The 19,024-nt window shown below is 56.8% G+C and overlaps 1 protein-coding gene across 3 annotated transcripts; it reads right to left on the bottom strand.

Moving 5' to 3' along the window:
* Window positions 1-1,252: 1,252 nt before the first annotated feature.
* Window positions 1,253-13,470, bottom strand: LOC108921414 (leucine-rich repeat and immunoglobulin-like domain-containing nogo receptor-interacting protein 3). Of its 3 annotated transcripts, none has more exons than XM_029249045.1 (3): window positions 13,031-13,470; window positions 7,067-7,352; window positions 1,253-5,674 (listed from the first exon to the last, which is right to left on the bottom strand). In XM_029249045.1, the coding sequence occupies exon 3, from the start codon at window positions 5,639-5,641 to the stop codon at window positions 3,836-3,838; it is 1,806 nt and encodes a 601-aa protein (XP_029104878.1). In that variant the 5' UTR covers window positions 5,642-5,674; window positions 7,067-7,352; window positions 13,031-13,470; the 3' UTR covers window positions 1,253-3,835. The 3 variants fall into 3 exon arrangements, with proteins under 3 accessions (XP_029104878.1, XP_029104880.1, XP_029104879.1); XM_029249047.1 differs by having other exon boundaries at window positions 7,067-7,166; window positions 13,031-13,050; XM_029249046.1 differs by lacking the exon at window positions 7,067-7,352.
* Between the last annotated feature and the right edge of the window lie 5,554 nt (window positions 13,471-19,024).

The raw sequence follows: 19,024 nt of genomic DNA, 5'->3' as shown, positions 1-19,024 counted from the left end.
AGTGGTCTTCCTGCACACAACCCCCTGCGATGGGCTGTCACTCGTCGCAATGGAAACACACTCCATCCCGTCTCGTAGGAGGGGCTTCGTCACGCAGGGAGCGAGTGTGTTCGCTACTGTTCTTTTGGCTGATCCTTTTCTTCAAAGCGACTTACACCGATTTACTCTCTTATGCAGCACAGTAATTTTTACTAGATCAATAGCAAGTACAGCAGAAGGTGGAATTCGAACCCAGTCCTTTGACCTCTTGCCCTCTCATGTAGGTAGAGGTGTCCGCTGGAGATGCCCTCCAACCACCCCGGTCAGCGAGTACAGGAGGAAGCTGAAGTCCATCATCCACCACCCAGCATCCCGATACCGGTCAGTTCAAAGAACACCGGCGAACACGTTTGGCGATCCTGACGGAACCAGACACCCCCCCAAGCCCATCGTCACCTGAGTAACGAGAGCACGTTATTACTGCAGGAAGCGAGATAAATTTTTTAATTTCATTCCGATGATCCTCAGTGGAAATGATGTATCGTGGCCTAGCGAACCAGGACCTGCAATTTAATTCGCTGCTTCAGACACTTAAATACTGCTCGCTGAATCGTAATTCTTACCGAGATTTTAGGAGTAAAGGCTCCATTCTGACAGACAAGTGCGTGAATGTTGTCAGACCCCTACAAAGGATTCACCAGTGACCAAGCGTTCAGGGGAAGTATCCTCGGCAAGAACCGCGTCCTTCACCGCCACGCCACCTGCTGCCTCTTACCTTCGCATACCTCGGCGCACAGGTAGCGGTACCGGCGTCTCTGCATGGACTGGCGGACCGGCAGCAGAGCATCAATGGCATCGCAGCAAAGTCCCGACGGAACAGCGGACGGACTCACCTGCCAGCGCTGCAGTTCGCTCTGTGGTTCGGGGACACCTGGACCTCACGACATCCCGCTCAACATCGCATCCAAATCTGTAACCGGAGTCACTTTTCATGGACCCAAAACCCTCCTCACATCTTCAGGTTTAGAGTCAGCAGTGCTGCCGAGCGGCGCGACCCGCAGGCCGCGCGTGTGCGCGCGCGTGTTTTTTCTGACTCGGCCCATTTCATCGAGTCGACCAAGTATTGCGAGGCCTCTATCGCCATGGCGACATATAAATAGCTATCTGGATCGTGGAGATAATGGGAAAACAGGAGGGTCCGCCCCGACGACCTTAGTCGCAGACGTGAGCGTTTGAGCGTCGAGAGATGGGAAAGAGGAGCCGAGTCCAGTGGTGGTGGAACATGCTTTTATAAACAAAAACGTGTTTTCGTACAAGACAAGTATAAAACAAACAAGAGTAAAAAATACCCCAAGTGTGCTATAAACACACTGCTGTTCCCGCCCTGCTGCGACAGGCGGCCGACCGAGTTCGCGCACCGAGAGGAAGGTTCCGGATCACTGCCAGGCCCAGTGCACCCACTGCCGCACGTTTTCCTTCAAATCAGTTATTTACTGCAGTGTTTCGGTTCATTTCACTCTTACCAGCTGTACGTTTCATTGCTTTTAGAGGAATGTGTGGAGCTTCTCGGCCTTTTGGCAAAGATCAAAGTGTAGCTGTAGGGCTGTTGCCACAATTAAATGTTTCTCTGCACACGCTGGGGGACGTTTCAAGGTACTATTCACTGTACTATTTTTGTCATCACGCAGGTCGAATTAATACATCATATCATCATCTCACTTTTTACTGAGAACTTTACTGTAAACACCTGGGGGTGTGGGTCACTTACTCAAATTACTGTTCCTGATTGCTGGTTTTACTCCAGTATTGCGTCTTTTTGCTCACACTTGCTTGAATAGAGTTGAAGAAATCGGCCTCCTTGGACCAGGAGCACGGAACTAACACCCAACCGGCAGCAGCTACATTTGTGCTTTTGCTCAGAGCATTTTGTCCTTTTTTCGTAAACCTTTATCCAATCAAAGGAGCTGCAGAGGGGAGGAGCTGATGAGATGCCCTTGCGCAGGCTACCAACAGGGCTCTGACCGTACGGTCATGCCAGAAACCTTTGCTACCCAAGTCCGTCTCCTTTAACCGCTGTTGCACCTGGAGCTAGATGGTGCTAACAGCTCCCTGTAGGAACCGAAAGCAAGCGGAGATGTGTCCCCGGTGTCCCTCGCTCTCGTCTGAGGAGCCCTGCAGGGAAGCAGTGCGGTGGGGTGCAGCCGGAACCTTCCTTCATCATTAAGAACCAGCTGAGTGCCACTGGGACGGCCTGTGAGCTGAGCGACGGCCTTGACACCCACTCCTAGGTCTCCGAACCGACAAACACAAACTTCTCGACGAGTTTGGCACCAGGTCAAGGGATTGGGACACGAGCGGCCTGCGTTAGAGCCACGGTCGCCCAGCGAGCACCCTAGCATAGCAACGCTGCAAAGACGGGGGAAAGGTCGCCCCCTGGTGGACGACCGATCCCCTGCAGGATGTCCTCCGCGGCATCCGGCACCAGAGAGGCTCATTTCTGTGGAGCTGCACCCGCGCGGCCAGAAACTCGGAGAGGTCAGCGCAGACCCGGGCTCGGGTGGGGGGTCCTGGCACCGTCTCGTTCGAGCATTGTCGCGTTTGAGGGCTTCGGAGACCTAGGAACGGGTGCCGGCCCGGGCGGAGCGAACCCCTCGGAGAAAGAGCTGCGAGCTGAGGAAAGCGCTGCAGCGTATCACAAAAAGTCCACACGGGATTCTTCTGTACAAAGTTCAGCGTCTCTCGCGTCAATAAAAAAGGTGCATCGACACAACGATCCCTGGAAGACGAAGAATGTCGGTGGTGAATAGAAAACCTCGCTTATAAAAGAGGGCCTGTGGCCCAGTGCAGCCCCGGCGCGGCTCCACGGCACCACCGGCCTTATTGCCTCGAGAAACAAGCCTCTCTGTTTGCACTGCTGCTTACAGCTGGTTCTTAACCGCAGCTTTGGGCCCCAAACTCCGAGCCGCTCAAATGACGGTCAGAGGCACGGGTTCGAACCACAGCTCATCTGGCGATAAAAATTTCAGAGCAATATCCTTATTATGGTCTTAGAAATACAGCACATTTTATGTGATAGTTGATCACATACGCGAATCGTCTCGTTTGCAACCCATGGACTAACGGGAGGACAAGGAGGGTTCGAACCGCAGCAGGAGTAATACTACACACTGAACTCAAAGGATGAAATCCCATCTGTACGTGGCGTGCGACTCGGAGTCCGGCGTCGTACGAGACACGAGGGAAACCACATATTAAACACTCATGTTTCCACAGATGTTCCACAGTATTTACACCACAGAGTTGTGTGTGAGGAGCAGCTCCACCCCAGCTGGAGGGCACTGGGTCACTGCTCACCACAATTTAAGCAAATTAACGACAGAGAAAATACTAACGTCGCAGGACTCTGGAAAGGGACAGATTTTTTGATCGCGTTTATGAGCCTTTCCCAGTGCAACGGCGCCCCCATGTGGCAGTGATACAACTTCCTGGGAAGGAGCTGGCGGTCTGGTTTGCTGCTGTGCTCCGCGTTCCTGGTGCGGACTGGCAGGGGGCGCATCACAGAGGAGAGACACTGATGAGAAGGTTAAAAAATAAAAATCAAAAATAAAAATCTGGGGACCCAGAGGCCACTCCCAAACAAGGAGATCAAGGTTTCGGCAGTGAGTGCAACTCTCAGTATCACCCTCCAGGTGACAATGACGATAACAACAACAACAACAAAAACAAGAACAACAATCGCATAATTAACGCAAAATAACACTGCCATCACTGGCAGGGTGTCAGGATGTGGGCGGCACTGTGTGTGTGTGTGTGTGTGTGTGTGGTCCTTGTTTGTGTGCGAGTGTGCACGCGCGCCTCAAATCATTTTCATGTTGAACTTGCGCGTGCCCCCCTGGCTCGTGCTCGTCGTCGGGCCCTCTGCCTTCCGGAAGGAGTACTCCACTGTGAAGTTGTTCTTGCGTTGGCCGCGCCCGCGGCTCCACACGAACAACAGCAGGAAACAGAAGAGCACCACGCCCAGGAAGGTGATGCAGCCCATGGCAGTGGAGACCAGGATGGTGGTGAGGTCCAGCGTGAACTTCAGGAAGACGCGCGTGCTGTTCAGGTTGGTGTCGTTGAGGTCGCTGGCGAAGAAGGAACGGTTTCCGAAGAGGGTGGCATCCACCAGGGGGTGCCCCTTCACCGTCAGCGTGGCGAAGTAGGTGTCGTTGCCGCCAGCGTTGCTGGCAATGCAGATGTAGGTGCCGCTGTCTGTGACCTGAGCGTAGCGGATCTCGAGCGTGCCGCCGGGCAGCACCGCCACGCGCCCGCCGCTCTTGGTTGTGATGCGGCGCCGCTGCGGTGAGATCCACACGATGGCGGGCGGCGGCTCCCCCTCGGCGCGGCACGCGAACGACACGGCCTGGCCCTCCCTCGCCGTCACCTGCTGCAGGCGCCGGTTGCGGATGCGCGGCTTCTGGCAGGTGAAGTAGTCGAAGAGCGCCGAGTCGGAGAACGCCGTCAGTGTGTTGCCACGCACCTCGGGTGGCGCCGCACACACGGGCGTCCTGCCGTCGAAGTTGAGCGTCCGGCGCCGCTGCAGGATCCACAGCAGGCGGCAGTCGCAGGACAGCGGGTTGCCGTCCACACGCAGCGTCTCCAGACTGTTGACCGAGTGGAAGGCGCCCTCCTCCAGGGTCACCAGCTCGTTGGAAGAGACGTTGAGGAGGCGCAGCTGGCGCAGGCCGCCCAGCCCCCGCGGCTCCACCGCCGACAGCCCTGTGCTCACCAGGTGCAGCTCCTTGAGCCGCACGAGCTCGCGGAAGGCCCACGGTTCGATGACTGAGATAGGGTTGTAGGACAGGTTGAGCGCCGTCAGGTACGCCAGGTTACGGAAGGAGGCCGACGGCACGGAACTCAGGTTCGTGTTGGTGATGGACAGCCAGGACAGGTTGAGGCCCTGGAAACTCAGGGGCGACACGTAGTCGAGCGACGGCCAGCTGTCGATCTCCAGGCCGCGCAGGTTGCTCAGCTTGCGGAAGTTCTGGTCCTCCAGGGCACCGATGTTGAGGTGGCGCAGGCGCAGCGTTACCAGATTGCGCAGGTAGGACAGCGACTGGCCCGAGATGGACGTCAGGTTGCAGCGCTCGATGGCGAGCTCCTCGAGGCCCAGGAGGCCGGCGAAGGCCTTGTGAGAGACGTACACCAGGTCGTTGTCACCAACGTCGAGGCGCCGCAGGCTACGCAGGTCCTGGAATGTGTAGTCCAGCAGGATGACGATGCGATTCTCGCTCAGGTCCAGCAAGGTCAGGTTGGTGAGGTCTGCGAAGGCTCCGGCAGGCACCAGGCGCAGCTGGTTGGCGCGCAGCCGCAGCACACGCAGGCTCTGCAGCCCGGCGAAGGCGTTCGGTTCCAGTGCGCTGATGACGTTCTCACTCAGGTCTACCTCTTCGAGGCGCGGGAAACCCGCCAGGTCGCCCGGCTCCACCCAGCGCAGCCGGTTGCGGCTCAGGTCCAGCACGCGCGTCTCTGTGGGGATCCCCTCGGGCACGGCGGTCAGCCGCCGACGCTGACATGACACCGCCCTCTGCTGGGGCACACAGTCGCAACGGGGAGGGCAGCCACAGCACAGCGGCCCCGCGAGCACCAGCACCGCCAGCAGCACCCCCAGATGACCTGCCATGGCGCCTCACCGCCAGATCACTGGAGGAGGCACCTGTAGAGGGGGCAGACAGAGAGACAGACAGGAAGTAAGGGGCTTGTGAGGGACCCAGTGGAGACACACAGACACATTGAGGGAACAGACTCCTTCCCGTAGCATCCTGTAAAAAGCTGCGAAAGGGGAGGGGAGGAGTGTGGAGCGGGTGGGGACCTCCTGTCCACAGCGCTCATCACAAGGGCCCCCAGTCAGCACCCTGCTCACTGCAACCAGTTCCCAAGTAGCCCAGGCCTTCGCCACCAGGGGGCACAAGTGAGAGGGAACTATGCCAGGGGCCACACGGTCAGGGGAGCACAGAGAGACTAGCCTGTTTTTCTTCCTGAGGCAAACGCTACGTGTATTATTAAAATTTGTACTCAAATTTATTTCACAGCTGCACTGGCATTCCAAATCAAACAAAAACACAACACCTGAACATTTGGCGAGTTCATTTGTTTGTTCTCTCACCACATCAAGCAGCTGCTTCCAGAGTCACAAGTCAGATGAGCTCATAATTCCATTCGCCTCAATGGAAAGAGGCACCTGTGGCCCCCCACTGACTGACCGCATGGCCCTTTATTACAATCGCAGGGCACCGCTTTCGTGTAAAAGCCACAATCGGTGGTTGGGGGGGGCTACTCTGAGAGCAACATCCTCCTACTGGAGAGATGTGATCCGCGGTGAGTCAGTGCCCTTGGACCTGCCGTCTCGCCAAAGGACGCAAATATCATGATTAATCGAGGAATTAATTGGTGCCCAAGTTGAGGCTGAGTCACCGGGCCAAGAGCCACCCAACTCCGAGTGGGAGCACAGCGCTTCCACTAGGGGTGGAAAAGCAGGGTTGTGCATAATCGATTTAGGATGCACGCGCACACACACGCATATCAGAAACGCAAAAGAAAAAACTGAGACCAAATTCAATGGAACTGCTGAACATGCAGAGGTGGCAGCAAGACGGCGGCACACGCACCGCACGGTCGGGGGGGTGTTGGCACATGCTGCCTACATTACAGTGTTAGTGCTACACTACAGTATTATTTGACGAGGAAGGAGCTCCAGCTAATTGCACTATGCAGCTCCCCCTGAGCTGGGGGCAGGGCCAGTGCTTTAGGCCACACCTCTCCAGCCTTAGGAAGGCTGTTGTATTTGTGTGCGCGTCCATCCCGTCAGGGTCCCTGTTCCGAGCCCACGATGCCAGCTTGCTTCCCAGCATGCCTCTCAGCCACCCCCCTTCGTTATACATTAATAATTAAAGGAATTTCATCCATGTTTTGTTGCTCCTTTCCCTGCACAACAAATGAGCTACAATCTATGAACGAAGCGTCGACAGGAAGCCCCAGTACCCCACAGCCCAGAGCCTGGGGGCCCCGCCCATTTAACATATACTGGGGGGAGGTCTGCGATGCATACCTGCGTCTGGATGGGGTACTGGTGTGTCAGCAGGGGTCGAGAAATCCCGTCAAACTGGAGCGCGACGCGACGCCGACACCTCTGACCTCAAACGGTTCTGCTAATGGTTCACAGAAAGCGTCCGTCAGTCTCGGCCACCGGCCCCTGCACTCTGCTGCCCCGCGGTCACCAAGACGTTTGCCGTCGTCCACTTCTCACTTTGTAACCACACCCCCTACGGTCCTCACTGAGGGGTTCTGGGTTCGGTTCTGACGAAAGGGGCCGAGACTCTGCGGTGCCTCACTGGCTGTGATATGAGCAGCAAACCACAGTAAGGAGAGAGACAGACACACACACACAAAAACTTGCAGGCGCAAAGGCTATGAAAACAGGTCACCGTCACCCTGACCACGTCCTCGGCGACACGCCAACAAGCCTCCCCGCTGCGAAGGCCCCAGGGTCTCGTTACAGATAGCAAAGTGGGTCACCGGAGAGCCCCACAGCCACGCCATCCCGGCGCTTGGCCATGCGACTCGGGTCACTCTGGTCCCAAGGACAGCCGACCAAGTTCTGACAGAGACGTGAATCCGGAACCATCTAGGGCCCCTTATTAACAGCACTGAATAAAACACTGCTTAATATGGTTTCAAACAATATTTTCGCTGCGTCTGAGGTTTAACCTCCAATTAATATATTTCCCACGTGAGCAGCAAGTGCCTCAGTGGCACAAACAGAGTTATTCTCATCAATAATTACAAAAATCAGCCTGACGTGTAATTGAATTTGTTCATGGTAATTTGCGATGAGCCTTCGACACACAAGAGGGAGGAGCGAAAAGTTCCGGGGTGTTACGCACAGACAGACACAGAGATTAACACTTATTACGTATCAGAGCATAGGTTCATACACTTTTCTCCAGGATGCCGTACACTGTGAGCACACACTGCGCACTCAGCTACAGACGCTGATCGGGCCATTCGGGCATCTTTACCGTATCGATTCAGGGCGAGTATCTTGCTCAAAGGTACTAGAGTAGGAGCAGAGATTCGAACCTAGGTCCTTCCACATTTACATCTCTAAAGTGGCTTACAATTATTTACCTATTCATACAGCTGGGTAAATTTTACTGGAGCAACTTAGGGTAAGTACCTTGTTCAAGGGTCCTGCAGCCAGAGGTGGGGGTCGAACCTGCAGCCTATGGATCCAAAGGTAGTAACTGTAAGCAGCACACTCCCCGCTGCCCACATACTGTCCCTTCAGTGATGAAGCCCAGGAAGCCACACACACATTGCACACCTGTCACACACAGCACATGTGCAGCACACACTCACGCACACAGAGCGAACAACTCGTTGAAGATTCTACACTTACATCTTTCCGAGTTCAACACAAATGTAAGAGATACTGAAGGTATTTCACAATGATATGTAGCTCAAGCAGCGCTTGCTAATTCCACACATTTAAATAAAGACAAAGTGCTGGCATTAATCACTCGGGAGTGTTTGTGCGTGGAAAACACACTCCCGCCTTCCCGACTCCCACCTTCCCAAGGCTCGTGAAGGCCGCAAACGCGAAGCCCACCGGGACACAGTGTGTGCGCGATGCCAGTAGCCCACATGGAGCACGCTGTGTGGGAGGTGTGTGTCTGTGTGTGTGTGGCCTACTTCAGCACGCTCCAACACAGACACACAGATGCACATGCACGCTAATCCCATGACAGTCGCACCGTCTACAAGGGTTGCTGCTGCACACTACGCCTCGCCGCCGAGGAAACGGCAGGGTATTGGGGACAGCCGGTACACTCTCCATCACCACGGAAACGACAAAACAAAAACAGCAGCAGAGAGAAAAAGAGCACAGCAGACACGGAACAAGAGGTCAAAGATGCAGGGCTGCAAAGAGCATCAGCGAGACGGCTCTGCAGCCCTGTTTTCGAACCCCACATAGGAAAGAGGTCGTTGGCCTGAAGGGCGGGAATAAGTCCGACTCTCTCTCTCTCGATGGGATTCTCTCGTTTAATGGTTTTACAGGCACCATACTTGTGGACAACGACACTGAGCCCTGCGTGGTAAATTACACCATGACATGGACACCTGTGGAGACAAGGAAGAGTCCCCTGGGGCCTGTTCTCCACCCACTGGGTCGTGACCTCACTCAGCCAGGCAAGTGCTGGGGGTTGAGAGCCAACAGAAGACACCTTTGCAGCAGTCTGCAATGGAGCGCGGCTCTTGCGCGCGCACACACACACCTGCAGAAACGCAGCAGGGACGCGATGCAAGACGATCCAGATTTATCAGGACCTCTGAGTCCACCTGTGTCACTTCCTGCTGCTGCAGGGGGTTGGGTCATCTTGAGGCAAATGAAAACACAGGAGACCCAGAGCAGGAAAATCCTGATCGACACCCATTTTCCAGGGCCACCCCTCTACATGTCCTTTGTCCCAAGCTCCGCCCACATGTAAGATTAGCCATGCCTCCAGCCAATAAAATGCGCCCTCCCAACATGGTCACAGGGAGGTGCAGTCAGGTCACAGACAACATGCCATCAGCCTTGTCAACTCAGCAGGTGATGCCTTTGCCAAATCCATCGAGCCGGAAGCAGAGCAATCAGGGTGAGAGGGCAGTCAAAGATGGTGAATGCAATTAGGGGAATATAAGATGGAAATTAATACAAATTATAAAGCACAAATTGTGTGTGTGTGCACGCAAACAAAGCACATTTACCAAGAGGGAAAGCAACAAACACGAGCGCCGCAGCGATACGACACACACCGGTGCTAAGCGAGCTGCTGGGCGTCTGCAGGAGCCACTCCTTCATCTCTCCATCGGCACGAGGCGCAAAGTCAAACGACGCATCTCGACTCGGATAACGATTCTTGAGAGCAGTGGTGGCAAGGGAGCGTCGAATGTCCCCGCGGAGAGAGAGGGAGGGAGCGTTTGATGGCGAGCGAAGTGCCGTAACAGGAAGGGAAGGCAGAGTGACAGGAAGATGGGGATGAATAGAGAAGCAGGCTGAGGGATGATGGCAGGGGGTGGGGTGGGTGGAGCGCCCACGGAGGAGCAGGAGGCGAGGACGCCGGGGACGACGGCGATGGGAGCTGACAGCCGAGTCCCGAGGGCCCCTGCGCTCTCAACCTCCTTCCAGGGGTCAGCGCTCATCACCCCCTGCCCCCCCCACGGCCCGGGGGCCCTCCGCTCAGCTCAAGGTTAACATGGGGAAGGAGGACATGGTGGCACCAAGGCTTGGGCTGGGGGGGGTCGCAGTCGGATTAGATCTTTCTTTCCACGAGCTGGACGGGCAGCTGGGGGTCAGTTGACGAAGCTGAGCGGCACTGAACCTGGCTCCTCCAGCGACGCGCTTCTGCAAGCAGTTTTGCCACCGAGTTCTGTGGCCCGCGGCGCCTCTCCGGCGTCCCCTCTCCATAAACCGACATGGCGCAGCGGTTAACCTCGAGCCTCGGGGCACATCTGGGGATGAGCGCAAAGGGACTGACAGGAGGGGCAACCGCTTCTTGTCACCATCTGAGGGAACAGCGCCTCCTACAGGCACTCGCCGTAACAGCAGCATTATCCTGAGCATCACTGTTGGAGACCACAGTGCTTTTCAGTCATACAACAGCTCTCGCACACGCACACACACACGCACACACACACGCACACACACACGCTTGTGAGGCAGTGGGGTTTCATTCTGGACCCAAACTGCACATTACCTCCCGTCAGATGCACCTAAACTACGCGGTACCCTGGGGACAGGAAGCTCTCTCTCCTTCCAAACCGACTGATCGGTGCGTGCGAGAGCGACCAGGTTCGGCAAGGACGAGCGAGAAGTCTCTCTCCAACCACGTTCGCCATCCAAACATTCTGAAGGGTGCTGAATAATTGAGTCGCGCGGCTGACGAGTGCCGCTGCTTCTTAAGAGTCTATTTTGAGGCACATGAGAAATTCATGGTGTGTCGCGAGGACTCCCAGCTGCGGCGACACACCCGCAACGGGGGACACGCTCAGGGGCGCGAGGGGTCAGCGGCATCACCACCCCTGCGGGACAAACACCAAGTGGGGCAGGAGAGACCACGATGTCACACTCCCACACACAGGATGTGCGGTCAGACCACGTCCTCCAGGAAACACACACATCCACACATGTGCTCCCATTCTCCCCCAGACACCCCCCTGGACACACCCAGAGCCCCTGTGCCAGGCATGTGAGAAACACACATACAAACACACACCCCTTTCCATCTCCATGATGCTATGGTTAGCGACTCATATGCCGGGGAGAGAGAAGCGCATGAACAGAACGCCGTTTTGTCCCCCCCTCAGACGGTCAGACGGAAGAAAGCTGTGAACTGCTCCAGGGCATCACAGCAGGTCGCGTCACCTTCTGTCAAGGTCACCAGAAGCACGCAGGCTTGAGTTCCGAGCAGACAGGGCACGTAGCACAATTTCGGCAGGCGACGCTATTCTGAGACAACATTAAAAATTCCATTAATTTTTGAGGAACCCGTCATCATCGTTTGAGGCGGGTCATGTGACAGCAGTAATCGAACCCGGCGCCCGCCGCCGCAGCGCACTGGAGTGGTACAACCAGGCCAACGCCTGTTTGACCAGCTGATCATTAATCGAGCTGCATTATTAAAGAAGTGGGAGCGGAACCTAGCGCACAATGGAGCACGTGCAACATGAGCGCCCCCGGCACGGCGGCCCTGTGTAACCCTAGCGCCCGCCCTGTGGCCGAGGACGTACCGGCCCCTCACCTGGCGGCTCTGCAGCGCCGAGGCGGCACAAACCAACAGGGAGGAACAAACAAACAAACAAAACGGTCCTCAGGTTTTCCTTGAAGGGGACAGAGAATACGGGGAGGAAGAAAGGAGCCGAAGGCCTTCGGGAGACGAACAGGACGAGCGCTCAGCGATAGCCGCCCACGCCACGCTTGAGAGCAGCTCCGCAGGTGTGGGCTGCTAAGCTCTGGTGGGGGGGGGATTAAGGTTCGAAAGCAGTGGGGGGGGCTCAGCGTTCCCGCAGGATTCACTTCCCGAGCAGGAAGGAGGAATTCATTACCTGACAAGACCAGCAGGTGGCGGAGTGCTTAGAGATGCCACTTTGCACACAGCAGACAGTCAGGGAGCTACTGGGCCATCGCCCCGGGGGGGGGTGCGTGACACGCACTGACAGCAGCCTCCGCCCCCCCCGGCCACCACGTGCCCCCCTGGAGGGTTAGAGGGCAGGGCCTCGTGTTCCACTTTTGCCACATCCCCACTCCGGGCCCATTTATTGCTCATCAGGTTTGCGCCTCTCTAAAAACGGCCTAAAATTCCAACCATTCATCCATTACGAGCACAGACAGCACAGGGTTGCTGTGGTCCGGAGCCTATCCTGGAAACGCAGGGCGTGAGGCAGAGTACACCCTGAGTGGGGCACCAGTTGACCTGAAACAGGTCTTTGGACTGTGGGAGGAAACCAGAGCACCTGCAGGAAACACAGGGAGAACGTGTCAACTCCACAGACTGAGCAGGGATTTGAACCCACAGCGGAGGAGAGGTAGGACCCCCCCTATTTCTTTTTTTTTTTTTTTTTTTTTTTTTTTTTTTTAAATATTGAGGGGGGGCAGTGAAGGAAAGGTAAACACGTGTTAAGAAGTGCAGCTGGCACCGAGCCCTCCCCCCTCCCCGTGGGTCTGACAGCAGAACGGCTGCTGTGGGGTGTGTGGCATTTGAGGCATTTAGTTTTCCACTATTTATCTTCATACAATTACTGAGCTATTGCCGTGGTAACAAGTGCATTTACACTGGTAAAACGCAGTAAAGTAAACTGAATTCCGTCTCTCGCACACACTGACAGAGCTGCTGAAGTGAGTGAGTGTGCGCCTGAACACCAACACACCTCGCGCTTGACTCCTGAGCGCGCGCGCACACACACAGACGGACAAACGGACACACGGACGGACACGGACACACGGACACACGGACGGACACACGGCGCTCACCACGGCCGCCGGTTTCCACCTGACGGTTCGACGCCGCACGCTCCCCGTCCACCACCACAGCCGTCCTCACTCACTCACGACCTCAGCCGCCCGGCATGGGCTCGCGAGCTGCCCGCCGCGGCTCTGCTCTCCCGCCCTTTCTGGCTCCAGCTGCTCGCGCTCGGCGGGAGACACCAGCACCCCCTCCCACCGGGCGTACGGTGCTCAGGAAGCTGCACGAAGGCGCCCGGGCGGCGGGCGGCCGCGGACCGACGGTGCGCTCATGTGCGTTGCTGCGCGCGCTGCTGTGCCGAGCTGCTCGCGCCGCCGCCGCCGTCTCGTCCTGCTCCGCTCGCGCTCTGCTCCACAGCCCGCCGCGTCTCCTCAGAGCGCGCGGGCCCGTGGACCCTCCCACAAGTGCGCGAGGGGAGCAAAAACGTAGAGGAGGGGCGTCCACCCCGAGGGAGGGCGGGAGTGCTGGCCGTCGGATGGGGGTGGGGTCCGGGGTGGGGTCCGGGCTGGGGGCGGGTGTTTTCGCGTCGAACGCGGCGGCGGCTCGCGGAAAACGCTGCAAACGAAGCGGAAGCAGGACCCCGCGGTCGTGCGCAGCCGCCTTTTGGCAGACGCTCCCTAAGCCGCGAGCCGAGAGCAGAGCGCGCGCTGCCGGGGAAAAGGGCCACAGGAGCGCAATTACATTAATTACAATAGCGAGCAATTAGTTACTGCACGCACTCCTCACACACACACATACACACTTGCTGTCATTGCCCTCTGGTAAGTCGTAAGTCGCGAGCACACGGCGCCCCCATCGTGCTGCGGGTGTCTCGAGTTAAATATAAATGCATTTGGTGTGAAGATGAATCAGTGTGAAGAACCGCCACTTCTCTTACCCACCCCAACCCCCCATCAATGGGTCCCTGAGCTCCTGGTCCCGGTCATGTCGACCGCCGGGCCACAGAGCGCCCAGGCATGGCAGGGTCCAGGTTCGACACCCCCCACGGTGACATACTTGCCCCCATCTGTCCCCCACTCCCTGCACACGCTGCCCTCATGCCCTAAATGATCAGTGCTGCAACGGGACGCCAGCAGGGAGGAGAGTGATGTGCAGCCGAGTTCCATGGGAAACACACACACACTGCGAAAGGGGAGCACGGCAAGAGCAGAGTGCACAGTGGACCGTGGACAGGCAGAGCTGGGGGGTGGGGGGGCATAAGAGCAGAAACACCACCCAGGATGTGTGTGTGTGTGTGTGTGTGTGTGTGTGTGTGTGCGCACGCGCATGACAGCATGTATGTGCACAAATTTTTCTGACTGTGACTACTTGAATGTATGCGTATCTGAATACTGCACTGTGTGTGTCTATGTGCAAGTGTGTGTGTGTGTGTGTGTGTGTGTATGAGCGCAGTGAACAGCAGCTTCCCACACCGTTATGTAACGGAAAAGGCCAAGGACATGGCAGCGCTGCGGAGAGAAAGCAGCCGAGATGTTGATGCTTCCCTGCTCACATGGCAGGAGCCGGGGGGCGTGTGTATGCGTGTGTGTGTGTGTGTGTGCGTGTGTGTGTGTGTGCGTGTGTTTCCCATCTATCATGGGGATCTTGAGGAAGATGCTCCTCAATGTGTGTGTGTTTTTTCTTTCTGTACGCGTGTTGAAGGAGAACGGCTGGGGGACAGGATCGAGAGCAGAGTGATGATGTGTTTGGTTTTCCTCTCCTGACACCCCAGTGCCCCCCACCCACCACCACCAAGCCCTTCACACACACACACACACACACACACACACCAGTCCTCATTAGGGTGAGCAGTGGAGGCAAAGTCGACATCCCGCATGTTGTGCCAAAGCGGGTGCCAAGCTGCTGGCCAGTGGGTCCCAGAGCAATGGTGGGCGTGTCCTGCGAGTCTCCGCCCATTTTCCCCCCACCACCCCTTCGCCGCTCCGCACCACACGTCAGACTGAGCAGATTGCAGCCGACAGAGAGGTCCGCTCGGCCCTCGGACGACACACTGTGACAAATGAACAGCGACGGCGCCGTGCAGGTCCAGCCTGTTACATAAAAGCACATAAAAGAGTGGGGGGGGCAGGTGGACAACACGGACAAACGTGGCGTCCAGTGGACTTGGAAGGACGGTCGGTGACTTCCTGCAACACAATTCTAAGCGCTGGCAGCCCACGTGTGTTCCTGTGCTGGAACGCAGGCAGGAGCATGAGACACACGGTGACCAATCGGATGTGGGAGCAGCCCCCCCCCCCCTCCAATGACCACACGGAACCCATCGCCAAGGATCTTGTGTGTGTTTGTGTGGCCGGGTAACAATTAACAGGACCAGCTTGGTGTGAGTGGCACCGTTGTCCTCGGAAATGAGAAACAGCGGTGTAGCTAGAACCCCGTCCCGGCACAGACGGACCCGGTGGCATCCAGCAGGTCCACACACTCTCTCTCTCTCTCTCTCTCTGCCAATCCCTTTACAAACAGCCACTTGCTCAGAGTCGAACCCCTGACCTCTGGAGTGCGAGCGGTGCCCTGGTGCGAGGGGGTACATCTGGCTGTAGCAGGACAGCAGGTGTTACAGTGGTTAAAGCTCCCTCCTTCAGCTCAAAGGTACTGGGTTCGAATCCCACCTCCTGCTGTAGCAGCACTCTTGGTTGAACTATCTACATTGCACTGACACAGTAAGAATTACCATGCCGTATAACTGAGTAAATCAGTATAAGCGGCTTCGGAGAGAAGGGTCAGGGAACGGAAGAGTGCGAGTGTAAGAGCGGCGAGGCAACGCACGCATGTGGAACATCACACGTGAGCCGCCGGGGTTCTGCAGCGACACACACTGCACCCACACGCCAGGTGGGAAGGGCACGTCTGGGCCGCGGTAACTAACCTCCGCGGCGCTGTTCCACCTCGTGTGGATCGTCACCAGCCCTGGAAGCACTTTGTTTACTCGGAGCTCAGCGTCACTTTGCAGAGAGGCGTCGGCTCAACGATAAAGGCAAATGTAAAAGTACGGCAGCGCCGCGCTTCTGGAGAGCAGCCCTGTCCCCGTGACGCGAGGCTCCGCTCGCCCCCGTGTTCGCCTGCGTCCCGCTACGGAAATATGAGGAGACGTGGTTGAGGAGGAGCAGCGACGATCCCCTTCCAGCACTCCTGTCCGTCTCGGTCTGTAACAAGTCCAGCCGAGTGCGGAGAGCTGCCCCCGCATCCCGGCTCCGCCCCCCCGGCGCGCAGGATGAAGGCCCAGGGCCATTTCCGTTCCACCGCGGACTCCTCCCGCACTCCCTCTCTCTCTGTTGCCCTTTGACCCCTGCTTGACGTTGCCATCTGTCCAGGCATCTCCTGGCCCCCTTACCGGCACCGGGGGCGGTTTGTGCCATCTGCCCGTCCCGCGGGGGGGACTCCTGTCTCTAGCAGCCCTGGACCAATCATCACCTAGATGCAAGTACGATGTCCCCGGCACAGGCTCCGGCTGCATCCCGGCTCCGCTCGCTGCTGCGGGTGCCTGGGAAGGGCAGAAGAACTGCGGAGTGGCTGCCGGGGGGGGGGGATTGCTGTTCGAAACAATTACACACTTTGAAGAGGCATGAAATACAGCGAGTTTGCGGAGCCAAAAGGCACCAAAGGGCCGATGGGATGGGCTGTCGAGGGGGTCGCCACTGCCGTGGTTCCGCACCACGACTCGTGGAACTGGGTTCGTAAATTTAAATTGAGTGCGACTTCCCTCGTTGATGGGCAGCTCCTTTATGGCGAATTCTGACTGAAATAAACGAAATGTAATTGCTGTCATAATTTGCATAACGAGCTACACGGAAAAGGGTGAGAAAACGCAGGTGCGTCATGAACGTGTGGGTCTTCAGCCGGGATTTAAAGGTGTTCGGAGCAGTTCTGATGTTTCTGGACTTGGCTTTGAATTGGCTCCATAATGCATTACTGCATTTATTTCATTACTGCATTTACTTTACCCTGTTAAATTAGTGGTTAACAAGCGAGTGTGAGGGAAGCCTGTATTTAAGCAGTTTTTACAGTCATTTACAGTCCCTATGAGCCCCCTGTCCCCCCAGACGCTGCTCATGGAATCCATGTGTCCTGGAAACCTGCAGGAGTCGTTTACCTGCATGTCGCCAGAGGAATCAGGATTATTGTCCCATTGCCCCCCCCCACACACACACACACATACCCACGCAAAGAATCTGCTGATTGACTAATGGACGGGGGGTCTCTGTGAATAACTGTTTAACAGAGCCGGGGGGGAGGGCGTTTCATTCCAACAGCACAGCAGAGACGTGTGACATGAGTCCACAGGGAGCACCAGCACAGTGGGGGTGAGGGAGGGGGCAGTTGCCTCTGGGCCGAGCGCAGCGAGCGGACAGGCGCCGAGCACCAGGATCCTGAGGCTTTATTTAATGCGCCCGTCACGCACTCGGGTTCGATTAATAAGGCGCCGCAGCAAGGACGGCTCCCCCGTCAACAAGGGCCCTGTGAAAATGAGATTTTTTTGGGGTGGAGGGGGGAGAAAACCCAAAACAAAGTGTCATGGAGAACACGTCTCGGAGCGGCGGCGGCGGCGTGTCGGAGGGGATTAGCGCCGCTCGTCCGTTACCGCGGTGCTTGAACCTGACATCAAAGCAGAGGCTGCTGGAGAGCGAGCGCCGCAATTTCGGGCAATAATAGGCGCCGTGGGTGTAGAGCGGCATCGGCGACCCGCGGCACGTTCACGTCCAGGGAACGTACGGCCTTCCGTCATCACACACACACACGCCTGCTAGCAGAAGCCCCAAGGCACAAAGGACAGTTGAGGTTCAAAGCCCAGAAGCCCATCTTCTGGAAAGTCACTTGGATCGGGACCCCTCCGATGTGTCGGGGTCAGAGCGCCGGCGTGAAGCGATTCCACAGCCGAGAGACTCAGCCAGCTGGAACTGTGGAAATATTACATACTAAACGTGTGTGTGTGTCTACAGTAGAGCCTCACATCAATCGTCAGTGTCTCATTATACCACGGTACCTGCATACACATTTATTCTTTTAGCAACTTGCACTGATTTACCCATGTAAACACCATGGGATTTTTATATCATCAAATCAGGGTTAGTACCAGGATCAAAGGGCCTTCTTGGGGCAGGAGAACATTGAACTAAATGCTCACAGAATTTCTATACATTCTTCGCGCACACACACACACACGTCGAAAGTTTGCACATTTTCCATATTTGGTTTACAGCGAAAAGCAAATGCGATGCCATATGTGTGCCCATACACCCATGCATGTATGAACACACTTGTGAGCGCGCGCGCGCACACACACTGGGCGGTCTGTGCTCCTGTGTGCTCCGTGTGCAGGTTCTCCAAGGGCCCCGGTGGGTTCCATGCGCCTGCAGGAGCGAGATAACGAGGCCCTGACCGCCGAGTCGTCCGGTGCTGCCAGCGAGCGATGAAATCGCGTTAACGCCGCCAAGGGAACCGTGGAGCCGCCAGCCAATGGGGGCCGCCGAAGACCTCTCCCCCCCCCACAGAGATGGGCTAACGGGCGGTGCAGTAACACGGGACGCCGCTCTTCGCATTCCCGACACGAGCGCTGGGAGCAAACACTGCTGTTCGCGCATCGGCAGGGGCCGCGGTGCTTCATAACATGACCGGAAGGCTCATAGGTTCAGGTCCCGAGGATTTCCACGCAAAAATGCCAAGCTCCACGCCGCCCCTTAACCACGCGGCCGGAGCGGACGAGCAGAGGCCCATCGGAGAGACGGCGCTCTCAGGGCTGCGGTGACGTGCTTCAGCTGACACATTCTCTCCCGAAACAGATTTCTGTCATCGGAACATGACGGCAGGATGAATCACCATTAAAATAATCACACGGGGGGACATGATGAGGGGGAACGCATTGTGAGGCCTGAAAAAGGACACGGCGTCGTGTCCTCGATGGCAAGAACAGAGGCGCTGGCTGTCACCGGGCGCGGCGTTCTGATGGCTGTAATTATGCGAAAGGACTCGCTGAAACTTCATAAATGGCATCTCCCACAACGTCCTCC

Source organism: Scleropages formosus, chromosome 25, assembly GCF_900964775.1.
Source record: "Scleropages formosus chromosome 25, fSclFor1.1, whole genome shotgun sequence".
NCBI classification, from domain to species: domain Eukaryota; kingdom Metazoa; phylum Chordata; class Actinopteri; order Osteoglossiformes; family Osteoglossidae; genus Scleropages; species Scleropages formosus.
This window is presented reverse-complemented; position numbering and strand designations above follow the sequence as displayed.